The 12,289-nt window shown below is 55.4% G+C and overlaps 2 protein-coding genes across 6 annotated transcripts in view; one reads left to right on the top strand and one right to left on the bottom strand.

Moving 5' to 3' along the window:
- SMARCD3 (SWI/SNF related, matrix associated, actin dependent regulator of chromatin, subfamily d, member 3) overlaps nucleotides 1–5,889 on the top strand; it is a 39,094-nt gene extending 33,205 nt beyond the window's left edge. For 2 of the 5 annotated variants that reach the window (XM_025378236.1, XM_025378235.1), the window contains 11 exons: nucleotides 1,165–1,207; nucleotides 2,027–2,149; nucleotides 2,267–2,389; nucleotides 2,640–2,735; nucleotides 2,894–2,995; nucleotides 3,219–3,380; nucleotides 4,340–4,437; nucleotides 4,616–4,751; nucleotides 5,114–5,236; nucleotides 5,363–5,464; nucleotides 5,706–5,889. In XM_025378236.1, the coding sequence (XP_025234021.1) occupies nucleotides 1,165–1,207; nucleotides 2,027–2,149; nucleotides 2,267–2,389; nucleotides 2,640–2,735; nucleotides 2,894–2,995; nucleotides 3,219–3,380; nucleotides 4,340–4,437; nucleotides 4,616–4,751; nucleotides 5,114–5,236; nucleotides 5,363–5,464; nucleotides 5,706–5,759 (1,162 nt within the window). In that variant the 3' untranslated portion in view covers nucleotides 5,760–5,889. Of the gene's footprint in view, nucleotides 1–1,164; nucleotides 1,208–2,026; nucleotides 2,150–2,266; nucleotides 2,390–2,639; nucleotides 2,736–2,893; nucleotides 2,996–3,218; nucleotides 3,381–4,339; nucleotides 4,438–4,615; nucleotides 4,752–5,113; nucleotides 5,237–5,362 lie in introns of all 5 variants that reach the window. The other 3 variants (XM_025378234.1, XM_025378232.1, XR_003118475.1) reach the window with 2 other exon arrangements.
- A 157-nt stretch (nucleotides 5,890–6,046) lies between these two features.
- On the bottom strand, nucleotides 6,047–11,706 carry CHPF2 (chondroitin polymerizing factor 2). The gene is made up of 4 exons (XM_025378227.1): nucleotides 10,582–11,706; nucleotides 9,230–9,794; nucleotides 8,254–8,436; nucleotides 6,047–7,491 (listed from the first exon to the last, which is right to left on the bottom strand). The coding sequence occupies exons 1-4, from the start codon at nucleotides 10,842–10,844 to the stop codon at nucleotides 6,184–6,186; spliced, it is 2,319 nt and encodes a 772-aa protein (XP_025234012.1). The 5' UTR covers nucleotides 10,845–11,706; the 3' UTR covers nucleotides 6,047–6,183.
- Between the last annotated feature and the right edge of the window lie 583 nt (nucleotides 11,707–12,289).

Here is a 12,289-nt window from a genome sequence, read left to right as displayed (position 1 = left end):
CAGCTGGTGGCACCCTCAAAGCCCCTGCTGGCTCCTGGCAACAGCAGTGCCCCTCTGGATTTCAGTATTTAGCCAAATACACATGCTTTTTGTGCACAACAGATGGATTTCTATAAAAGGTGTAATATCAATTTTACCTCATTAAGTATTTTTTACACATCAGGGAAAATTCACCACTTATAGGAATCCCTTGATGAATTATTTTGTAAAGTGCATCGTCATTTTGTACAGCAAACGGTAATTCCCTGATTTATCTTGTATAAATGGAGAGTTACACATAGATAATCTGTCTAAAACAAACCAGACCTTTAATGAAATCTGCTTGTTAGCCTTAGATTTCTGCATAGGGAGGGGGTAGTGGTTGAGAACACCACACGGGGGCAGTATGGAGCTATTCTCTAGGCTGCGTTTTCATCTCTTGACCCGCCAAGGTTTTTCTGGGGGTTTTTGGGTTAGTCAGCAGCAGCTAGTGGGTCAGAAAGAACTCACATCCAGCTGCTACTACCCTGGGCCTAGTCAATTTGGCCTCAGCCTGAAGTCACACCCATGCACATTCTGGGCGCCTATGGCTGCAGCATGTCCCTCACCTTGTTGCCAGGTAGTCCCAGGGCATGAGTACCCCTGCTCATCAGCATTCTCTTCCAAGCCCAGGGTGCCTGGAAGGGATGCAAGTCCCGCCAGCTTCACACCATCACCTACCGCTCCATGGATAGGAAGGAAGTCGTCTTATCTCCCTCCCTCTGAGCTTAGAATCCTTTGGACAGGGCACCCCCTGCTTTCCAGAAAAGGTCCTCAGACCTGGCTTCCCTCTCCTTTGTCCTCCCTCATCCCCACCTTTCCTCAAACACTTCTGCAGCTCCCATCTTTTGGCAGCACCACCTCCACTCGCCAGTCCCTCCTAAGTCTAAATTTCTCTGTCCCTAAGGATGTGGCAGGGTAGAAGGGGGCTCCCAGGCCAGAGAACGGACGGGTCACCCCTGTGTCCTTAGAGAGGACAGAGCACCAGTTCCACACACCACCGTCATAGCCCTTGGGCGGGCAGACAAGCGGGCTGTGGGAACCCCAGCCAGGCGGGCGGAGATGTCGGGATAATTTAGCAGGTGGCCTCGTTACTCCCAGATCTGTCGCCATGGTAACCTGGTTTTTTCTTTAAAAAATGTACAGTGCCAAGAGGAGGAAGATGGCTGACAAAATCCTCCCTCAAAGGGTGAGTGTCTTTCACAGCAGCCCCCAGCCCACCCCCTACCCTTTGCTGCTCTGCCCTCCCCTCCCCCCTCAAAAGCAGAGCTTCAGTGTCACAGTCACTTTCACTTTTTGTTTAAAAAAACTCATTAATAAGTGAGGCTCCCTAGGCCAGAGGGAGGGGGTGAGGTGGAGGGAAGCAGCAGAGCCACTGGGGCCAGAACACAGGGGCCTGTCAGGGGGCTGGATCCAAGTGGTACTAAGACAGAGTTGTGGGACAAGAAGGGGGCAAGAGCTAGGGGATCAAAAGCTGCCAGGCAGAATGAAGGGGATAGAAGGTGGCCAGAGATCCTGAGCATCCTAAAGGGACCCAGGTCCAGCTGGATATGGGAGACAGCACAGTTGGGACAGGTGTGGGGGCTGAGCAATGTGCCAGCAAAGAAGAAAGCACTGCTGTCCAACTGTCCCAGGGATTGAGCCCCTACTAGGCACTTTGCAGGGGCCCAGGGGAAGCCCAGTGGGCATATGACATAGAAAATGACAGGATGAGGAGACTAAAGGCTAGTGCTTTGCTGGGTTCCACAGTTGCTACCTCCTCCCCGTGATGATACACAAGGCTCTTCCTAAAGGGAGAAGCAATTGTTATCCCTACACAGCAAGGCCCCTACTGCTGGATAATGGCATCCTGGGGAGAGGTCCTGTTCCCACTGTCAAAGCTCCATGCCCAGAAGTAGGATGGCTCCCCCGACATCTTTTGCACCCTAGGATTGCACAACATGCATACATTCCATGGTACAACCCTGGACTCGAGCCTCTGACTCCTGCCCTGCTCCTCCTCCTCCAGATTCGGGAGCTGGTCCCCGAGTCCCAGGCTTACATGGACCTCTTGGCATTTGAGAGGAAACTGGATCAAACCATCATGCGGAAGCGGGTGGACATCCAGGAGGCTCTGAAGAGGCCCATGAAGGTGCCTTAGTTCGGGGGTAGGAAGGGGACTCTTGAGTCGCGTGACCAGGATGGGGAAGCAGGGTAGTCAGGGTGGAAGCACACAGCATTTGCCCGGTTCTACACTCTATTTCTACAGCAAAAGCGGAAGCTGCGTCTCTATATCTCCAACACTTTTAACCCTGCGAAGCCTGACGCTGAGGACTCCGATGGCAGCATTGCCTCCTGGGAGCTACGGGTGGAGGGGAAGCTCCTGGATGATGTACGTCCCGGCCCAGGTCTCTCCAGGTGTCCTGGGGTGGGCACGGGCTGCACTGAGAACAGAACAAAGTGTCTGCACTAAGGGCTAGGGAGTCAGCCCAGGCTGGGGAGGTGGGGACAAGCCTAGAGACATTCCGGGTGCAGAGGATTTCATCTAAGCCCACTGCCCTGTCTGCTGCCAACTTGGCCTCCTTCTGCTTCTCCCACCCTGTCCCTGTTCTGCCCCCATGGTCCCTGTTCCTCTCCCACAGCCCAGCAAACAGAAGCGGAAGTTCTCTTCTTTCTTCAAGAGTTTGGTCATCGAGCTGGACAAAGATCTTTATGGTCCTGACAACCACCTTGTTGAGGTAAGACAAAGAGCCCCTCCGCCCTTGAATTGCCACCCTCCCACAGGCCAGAATCCCTGAAGAACGAGCACAGATTTGGGTCAGGGACCGCCCTAGAGTCCTGGGCCCCACCACTCCAGATGGGCCTTTGGAAGACACAGCTCTTCTCTCCTGGACAGTGGCATCGGACACCCACGACCCAGGAGACGGACGGCTTCCAGGTGAAACGGCCTGGGGATCTGAGTGTGCGCTGCACGCTGCTCCTCATGCTGGACTACCAGGTCTGCACCTGCCACGCTGCCCCATACACGCCACACAAGGCTCTCAGGGCAGGCCTAGGTCCCAAAGTGGTGCATCTCGAGAGACCTCCTTCCCCTCCCAACCCTATCCTTCCCCAGGGGCATGTTTCCTCAATCAGCACATCCCCATAGTCCTGAATGGCCTGGCCCTGGGCTCCTTCCTTTCTTTCCCTTTGTTCTAACTTTCACGGTCCCCTTTTCTCAGCCTCCCCAGTTCAAACTGGATCCCCGCCTAGCCCGGCTGCTGGGGTTGCACACACAGAGCCGCTCAGCCATCGTCCAGGCCCTGTGGCAGTATGTGAAGACCAACAGGCTGCAGGACTCCCATGACAAGGAATACATCAATGGGGACAAGTATTTCCAGCAGGTAACCTCTCTCCTGAACCCTGGGATCTGGGGAGCAGGCAGAGTTCTCCAGCAGGGGAAGTACCTCTACCAAGGTAACTACCACCCTCCCTTCTAGATTCCTGAGTAGCAGAAGCAGTACACAGTCATGGTCTTGGAGCCAAGAGACCGACCAGGATTCTAGTTCAGGCCCTACTGTGGATTAGCTCTGTGCTGCAGTCAATCCATGTTAGCCCCCCCAAGTTAGGAAGACCTGGAAACCCTACAAAGCCAACCGCTTTCTGGAATGTAATATTCTTGGCACTTGGAGTTAGGATCCCCAGGTTCTAGTCCTGAGTCTGGACTCTGGGTAAGTGACTCAGCGATTCTGAACCTTGTTTCCTTATCTTTGAAGTGGAGTGAAAATACCTGTCCTATCTACTCTCCTGGGCAGTTAGGAAAATCAAATTGCTGCAAAAGTGATTCAGCAAAATTCCACCAAAACAGAGAATATTCTTATTAATGCATTTAAAAATAAATACAGCAGATAAACCTGAGGAGTTAAAACAGCAGTTGATATTTATTGGGCACTTACCATGTGCCAGGCACTGCTCCAAGCACCTCATGTGTATTAGTTCACTGCCTTCCCACGGCAGCCCTAGGAGATGGGTATTCTTTCCATCCCCACTCTAGAGATGAGCCCTGAGGTGTTAACTTGCTCCAGGCTGCATAGTAAGTGGCAGAGGCAGGAGTGATACATACACAGGCTGACTCAGGGCCCGCACTCTCAACCCCTGGCCCACAATGACCCACCCCCTACCTTGTCAGCCGTATGGGTGGCTCCACTGCCAGACCAGCCCACCCCAATCCCATCCCCATGCGCACTAAGGAATCAGACTTCCTCTCAGCTTCTTGCAGCCTTTCTACAACAAAAGGATCTACAACTGCGTGATGATCTCTTCAAGAAGAGTGATCTCTCTCTCCCCAATTGTCCTGCTTCAGATTTTTGATTGTCCCCGGCTGAAGTTTTCTGAGATTCCCCAGCGCCTCACAGCCCTGCTATTGCCCCCTGACCCAATTGTCATCAACCATGTCATCAGGTGAGGTGGCCCCAGCTTGCTTCTCAGACCAGGGAATGATCTCGTTCCTGCCTTCCCTGCCCCTCCCTCTCCTCCCACTCCCATCTCTTCTCCCTCCCTGTTGGATCTGCCCCAGCCCCTGCGCCCTGGGGCCTGTATGAGGGCATCGTGGACACCAAGGGCTGGACTTCCCTGGCAGCGTGGACCCTTCAGACCAGAAGAAGACGGCGTGCTATGACATTGACGTGGAGGTAGAGGAGCCATTAAAGGGACAGATGAGCAGCTTCCTCCTGTCCACGGCCAACCAGCAGGAGATCAGTGCTCTGGACAGTAAGGTGGGGCCCAAGCCCAGAGCCGGAGTGAGATATTAACCCAGAGATGATAGAGGAGACTTTTCCGAGACCAGGGTGTGGCTGCAGATGAGCAGTCTGGGTTAAATTAAAAAATTAAAAAAAAAAAACAAAACAGAGAGACCAGACTGCGGGCCAATGGGGCACAAATGGCCCTTCCATGCTGCTTGGAGTTGAACCTCATTCCAAGTTTAGTTCTGCCCATCCCCTCCGCCCCTGGGACTTCAGAGGAATCAGGGGCTCTGAGGGGTTGTCCTTCACAGGCCTCCCCTTCCCTCCCACTTCCTTTTCCCTCCTCTCCCACATCACCACAGCCAGGTGGAAAGCATCTATCTTTCTACCTGCAGATCCATGAGACGATTGAGTCCATAAACCAGCTCAAGATCCAGAGGGACTTCATGCTAAGCTTCTCCAGAGACCCCAAAGGCTATGTCCAAGACCTGCTCCGCTCCCAGAGCCGGGACCTCAAGGTGAAGAGGGAGACTCAGGGAGTACTGGAGTGGAAGACAAGCACATCGGGAAAGACAGTAAACGTTGTACTCCAGGGGCAGGTGAGGGGATTCGGGGCTCAGGGCTCACCCCACGCTCCCTCCCAGGTGATGACAGATGTAGCCGGCAACCCCGAAGAGGAGCGCCGGGCTGAGTTCTACCACCAGCCCTGGTCCCAGGAGGCTGTCAGTCGCTACTTCTACTGCAAGGTATGGAGGGACCCTTGCCCTAAGGCTTCCCCCTCCTCAACTCCAAGAGAAACCTCCCTGTTCAGCTTGTGGGCAGCCCTCACAGCTCCCTACAGTAAAGCTTCACCATACCGCCTCACCATGCAATGGCCCTCCCTGCTCCCAGATGCTCTTCCATGGCAGGCGGTGTCAGTAGGTGGGGGTTGTCCTGATCACTCACCAGGAACACTGACACCTGCTCCTGTTCTCACTTCCTCTAAAGATCCAGCAGCGCAGGCAGGAGCTGGAGCAGTCGCTGGTTGTGCGCAACACCTAGGAGCCCAGAAATAAGCAGCACGACGGAACTTCCGGCCGTGCCCCGGGCCCCAGTGCTTTGCCCTGGGCTCCAGCATCACTCCTCTGCCACCTTGGGGTGCGGGGCTAGATTAAAAGTCATTCATCTGACAGCAGCCGCGTGGTCATTGGAAACTGGGGAGGGTGGGGGGTGAAGGGGGGGGAAGGGGGAGGGAAGAGGGTGAGGAGACAGTGGGTCCTTTTGGACAAACTCCCCATACCCTTCCCTTGGATTCTCCTCACTCAATTTTCCCTAGACCTAAAAAACAGTTTGGCAGAAGACACGTTTAATAACATTTTCATATTTTAAAAATACAGTGACAATTCTCTATCTGTCCACCATCTTGCCTTGCCCTTCCTGGGGCTGAGGCAAAGGAAAGGTAAGGAGGTTAGGGCCCTGAGGCAGGCTAAGTGCTGTTGGCCTGCTCCTGCTCAAAGAGAGCCATGGCCAGCTGGGCACGGCCCCCTAGCCCCTCCAGGTTGCTGAGGCGGCAGCGGTGGTAGAGTTCCTCACTGAGCCGTGGGCTGCAGTCCCGCAGGGAGAACTTCTGCACCAGCCCTGGCTCTACGGCCCGAAAGAGGTGGAGCCCTGAGAACCGGAGGAAAACATCCATCACCTCCAGCCCCTCCAGGGCTTCCTCCTCTTCCTGGCCTGCCAGTTCACCTGCCAGCCGGGCTCGGGCCGCCAGGTAGTCAGCATTGTAGAAACAGCCCTCTGCAGAAGCCTGCCGGTCAAATCTCCCCCCTATGGGAGCCCCCCGGGAGGGGTCAGCACCAGGAGGGGAGGGGGGGTCAGGGCCAGCCCCCGGGGCCCCTGGGGGTGATCTCTGTGGTGACAGGGCGGGATTGAACTCCTGGAAATGAACTGGAAAGAAGGCCTGCCAGCCAGAGATGGCATTCATGCGACAGCGGTTGAGGACTTCAGGCCCAGGCCTCGTCCACACAGTGGTGAGGAAGAAGAGAGTATCCACAGGGTGCTTCTTCGAGACCATGTCCATGAGTCGCACCTGGGAAGGGGCCTCTGCTCGCACGGCGAGCCAGGCCAGCCTCGTCCCAGGGTACCGTCGCTCTAACTCAGCTGCTGCAGCCTTCACCCCAAGAAATGGGTCTGGAGCTCCACGGCCACCTTCTCGTGGCCCATAGACCAGCAACAGAGTGAGCAACGCATGTTCTCGTGGCTCCAGGACATTGGCTGCAAAGGCCTCGAGGAAAGCCGGGGCTGCAGCAGCTTCAGCCACCAGGAGCGGCAGCACCAGCTGCACTCGGGTAGCCTCAGTGACATAGGGCATAGGTAGGATTTCCACCCGGCTCAGTGGCCGCAGTAGGCTGACCCTGCGAGCCAGGGCCCGCCGGTGCCCACGCTGTGTCACACATTCCAATAGCAGGTCCAGGGTGTACTCCATGCCCCGTGCTGGGTCGAAGCGCCGGTAGCCGTTGAGCAGTCGCTGCTTCTGGAAGCGCAGGCGGGGCTGATAGCGCCGATTGAGCTGCTCCAAGGCAGTTTCCAACGCATCACCCACGTCCGCCCTGCTAGCCCCCTGCAGCGGACACTTGGGAGCCCCATCTGCACAGGAGAAGGTGTGCTGCTCTGTGAAGTAGTCCCAGCCCAGCACCTCAAAGCGAGAGTGCGGTATGAAAGGAGCAGGGAGCCCAACGGGCCAGCTCAGCCCTGCCTCCCCTTCGGGGGTCAGCACGGTCAGGTTCCGGATCTGAGCCTGGGTTGGAGGGAATGCGCCTAAAGTTAGTGCCAGCTCCAGCTGCCTGGGCTGTAAGATTCAAACAGCTGAGCTCTGTCCCAACTCCATCAACACTTAGTGATGGGTCCCTCGCTAATCACTGAATCCCTTGTACATTATTCTTCACCTCTAAAATGCAAACAGACAGGAATCCTACTCGCCTTACACAAATGCCATGAGGAGGAGGTGGAAAATGTGCTTTTTGCACAGGTAAAAATATCTTGAAATAGAAGCTCAACAGCCTTTCTCTCCCATACCCAAAGGACTCACATCTTCTTCATAATCACACCCTTGTTTTCATCTATACTCCACCTCTGCCAACCCCGACATTCAACTTGAGAATTCTACCTTCCACCCTTGGGCTTTCTTGGGACAGTTCTAGAAGTTAAGAAACTTCAGTTTTTGCCTCCCCAGTGGACAGGCACTATTGAGGAAGAGCTAAAACTATTCTGTCTGAACACTGTGCGGAGCTTCCTGATCCTCAGAGTCTACTTGCAAACCCCTTTAGCTGCATTCAAGTTGTCCTGGGAGCTTACCTTATGATTGCTTTGGACCCCCAAAGACCTTAGTCCCTGTAGTTGTTTTAAATGTAAGTATGGTCAGCCTCTTCCTGCCCTGCCATTATACAGGGCCTAGACCAGCCCCACTGCCAGCTGCTCGCTCATTGTACGCCTGGACATCTCAGGCTCTCTCTGACCCTCTGACTGCAGTCCTCTGCCCACCTGCTCCTCTTCAGCTCACCTGCAGTTGTTCTATTTCACTGTAAGCCCGCTCCAACTCCAGAGCGCTGAAGCGTTTGTGGAGCCGGTACATGAGGGTACCTTCGGAGACAGGGTGCACGGCGAAGGCACTCAGGAAAGCCGAGCTCCCTTCCTTTTCAGGGTCCCTATTTTTGGCCAGTTCAAATGAGCGATACTGCTGCCCCTAGAGGGACAATCAGACCAATCAATGACACACACAAGAGCTGCCAGTCCCAAACCACCCTTAACCATACTCAGTGTTCACGTCTGTTAGCACTGCTGCGTTAGAACAGAGGACAGAGGAGGCACCCTTTCCAGCACCTCGCTTAACCCCAGTTCTTTCACTGCCCACATTTTGGAAAGTAGAAAGTAAGTAGGCAACTAAGGACACTCTCGGCTACTCTCAGTGCACTGTCTCTGGGCTAGCCCTGCTCTGCAAGGAGCCGTCACACAAATAACATATTAAAAGTAATAAGGATACTCTCTTCCCCCAAAGATTCCCATTGTTCCTCAAGGGAATGAAAGAAGTAAGCCAGAAAATCTTCCCAATACTTTGGTTTGAGAGGATGCGCCACCTCTGGGTTCTTCCACTCTTCTCCGGGACAATAAACAGGGCAGCTCTCTGGGCTGGAAAAGTGATCACCTCACTTCTCTGGGGAGTAGCCATCTCTAAGACATGCCCACATTGCCATAACTGAAGTGCTGATATCGGGAGAGGTGTGGAGGGCAGGGGGGCAGGGGAGAAGGACTGGTGAGTAGGAGCACCCTTTGGTCTTGCTTACGGGTTCCTAACAAGGTACCACTTTTGATAGCCCCAGGTTCTCAGATTGCCAAAGGTGAGCAACAGAGGGCCCACGGGGGCGGTCAGTGGCCAGGAAGGAGGAACAATGGCCTCCAAGGTGCTGCTGGGAGGAAAGCTAATCACTCATCCCCCACTAGCTTATCAGAGACCGGGAATGACTTGAAAGAGCTGTCACCTGGTGCTGTGAGACACAGCCGACGCCCAGAGAGTCAATGAGGCAGCGTCCAAGCCACTCGTCAGGACGGGCACTGAGAATGTCACCTCGGCAGCCATCCAGATGTGGCCGCAGACGAAGCAGGAGACTCCGTGACAACAGGTAGCCAAAGCCCCCATGACAGTACCGGGCCTGCTCGCCTGCGCCAATGAACTCCTCCGCCCGGCCTAAGTACAGGTCTTGGTTGATGCTAAGGTGGCCAGCAAGGGCTGCCAGGCGGGGGGCCTGCACATATGTGTCATCCTGCATGATGAAGAACCAGTCGTAGTCAGCTCCAAAGTGTGTGTGAAGGTGGCGCAGGGTCTCTGACATGAGCCAGGCAGGCCGCTCATCCCCATGAGACACCACCTGCATCCCTGCTGGAGCCCGGGCCCCCCGCTGCCCAGTGAAGTAGAGTAACCGAGGGAAGTGATGGGCCACTGTACGGTTCACAGCCACGGCCAAAGTGGACAGTGTAGCTCGGGAGGTCAGAACAGCCACCAGCAACCGCTCACGGGAGCCCAGCTCTGTCTGGATGTACCGAGTCCTGTGGAGAGACCGGTGTGCCAAGGGTCAACTCCCTAATCTTTAGGAACCCAGCTTATTCAGTATATACATCCCCCTCTAGAAGTGAGTGAGCTGAGGCTGAGAAGGGAGAAACCTCCTTCCTTGTCAATATTAATTAGGTACTCAACTGAGTATCCACTAAGTAGCTGACATTGGAATTGATTTGGGAAGGGAGGGTGTCTACTATGGATAGACTAGATAGGTTAGATGCAATTCCTACTCTGTTCAAGAACATCGAACCCTGGCCGGGCGCGGTAGCTCACGCCTGTAATCCCAGCACTTTGGGAGGCCAAGGCGGGCGGATCACCTGAGGTCAGGAGTTCAAGACCAGCCTGACCAACATGAAGAAACTCCGTCTCCACTAAAAATACAAAATTATCTGGGCATGGTGGTATGCGCCTGTAATACCGGCTACTCGGGAGGCTGAGGCAGGGGAATCACTTGAACCCGGGAGACAGAGGTTGCAGTGAGCCAATATTGCACCACTGCACTCCAGCCTGGGCGACAAGAGCAAGATTCCATCTCAAAACAAAACAAAAAAACACAAACAAACAAAAAACATTGAACCCTAATTTAACACCAATGAATGTGAGACTTTCTAAGACCTGAGAAGGAGGGAAAATACAGGAAGAAACCATGATGGAAAATAAGCCAGAATTGCTCCAAGTTGCCTGACGCCGATTGCCAGCGGAAAGGCAGTGGCAAGGATTTACACCAGCCCCAAACAGGGCCAGTGTCTGGGGACTATGCATACATGTTGCTCTCACCTGAGCACCTTCTTGTAGGGCTTGTTGGGGTCCCTGTAGTAGGGGACAATCCGGGGTTTGAAGTCTTCATCACTTTGGTCTAGCCGAGCTCTCGAATCTGGATTCTGTGGCCCTCCTCGCTCCCCCACAGCCTCGACACAGGGATCTTCTCCCTCCCCTTGGATCCAGGAAACCCGCAGGAGGCTCAGGCTGCACCCCAGAGACAGCCCTAGGATGAGGGGAAGCGCTGGCCGCAGCAGGGCCAACAGGGAGCTCAGCCGCATGGTGGTAGGCCCTGCCAGGTGGGTGCCCAGGGGCACAGCCCCAAGGATCAATGGATTGATGGGTACCAGGCCAGTAGTAGGCTTGCAGTTTTAACCAGGGAACCTGGGGTCAGTGAGGCCAATGACAGAACAAGGCCTGAGGGCTTCCAGGCCCAGCATCCCCAAGAAGATTGTCCTGTCTTCACAACTCCTTCTGCCTGCTCTTCAAAGGTGAAGGTGTCAGATCTAACCCCCAGCCAAAACGGTAATAAATGTAACAATCAAAGTCACTCACACTGGGATTATGGTCTGTCTTCCACTAGAAAGAGGAGGAAGTAAAACTCAATACTGCCAAAGCTAACCCAAAAAGGAGCACTACACACATCTGCAGACTGGGCCTAAGTCAACAGATGACAGCAAGTGATAAGAGGTTAGGGAAAAGCACACGATCCATCAAAACAACAGCCCTCAAACAGAGGAGCCGGAGCATGCCTCTGGCACCGGTTCTCAGGCGGGCTACTGCGGCAGGCCCGGCGGGCACAAGGGAAGGGGTCAGAGCCTCTTTCTACTCTGCTCCCTGCGTGTGAGGAGACGCAATGGCTACAGGAAAGCGGTCAGGAGCCACTCGCATGGCACACACAAGTTCTGCCCACCCGAATGAGGTAGATCGGTGACTCAGCACTGACAGCCTCTCAGGAGCGCCATGGCCGATGGAGCCATCTTGCAGGGCATTCTCCTCGGAACCCCAGCTGCTGAGGAGACAGCAGGCACGGACTGGAACTCCTACTGTGTGCAAGCGATTCGGTGCCTGGTTTTACCAAGGCCCCAGGGGGCAAACGAAACAAACCAAAAGCAAACAGAGGACAAGCAGCAACTAGAGACAACGCCAGGGTCCTGGGAACGCAGAGAGAAGCGCGGCCGGCTTCCGACAGGACCCCTGCCGGGGTCCCAGAGCCCCTGCTCTACCTCTCGGCGATCAGAGACCAAATCTAGCCCTAGAACGAAGGCCCAACGCGAGTCTTCGCCGTTCGTCTCAAAACAGAAACTGGCCACGTCACCGGGCTGCTAGGAAGGGGGCTCGGGAGTCCAGCTCAGGTCGTTCTGCGAGTAGGGGTCGGAGGTCGCGGCTGGGAGACTGGGGCACAGACCTCGTTCTCGGGCCCGTCGGCGGGAGCGGAGGCCGCGCCAGAGACAGCACCGAGGCAGCGAGCGCAGGACCAGGAGGGATGCCCAAGGCCCTCGGGGAGGGGGCACGGGTTTCAGGGCCCGGGGCCGGCGGACGCCGGATAAAGGACGGCCAGGGGCTCCCGGCGTCCAGGGAAGGGGCGGGGCGGAGACGTGGGGACCAAGAGCCGCGTCCCACACGCGCCTGGCAGGGAGCAGGGACGGGGAAGGGGGAACAGACCCCAGTTCCCGCTGAGGCGCCGGCTCCGCTGCTGCAGCCGCTGCCACCTCACAGCCCCTGT

Source organism: Theropithecus gelada, chromosome 3 (assembly GCF_003255815.1).
Source record: "Theropithecus gelada isolate Dixy chromosome 3, Tgel_1.0, whole genome shotgun sequence".
NCBI classification, from domain to species: domain Eukaryota; kingdom Metazoa; phylum Chordata; class Mammalia; order Primates; family Cercopithecidae; genus Theropithecus; species Theropithecus gelada.
Note: the sequence above shows the minus strand (reverse complement) of the source record. Positions and strands in the feature narration are given on the sequence as shown.

What these genes read in the sequence shown, in the direction of transcription:
- CHPF2 (XM_025378227.1), bottom strand. Translation starts at nt 10,844, where the DNA reads ATGCGGCTGAGCTCCCTGTTGGCCCTGCTGCGGCCAGCGCTTCCCCTC. An exon ending in CCCTACAAGAAGGTGCTCAG is followed by an intron (nt 9,795 to 10,581) that starts GTGAGAGCAACA and finishes GTCTCTCCACAG; the next exon opens with GACTCGGTACATCCAGACAG. An exon ending in GTGAAATAGAACAACTGCAG is followed by an intron (nt 7,492 to 8,253) that starts GTGAGCTGAAGA and finishes CCTCCAACCCAG; the next exon opens with GCTCAGATCCGGAACCTGAC.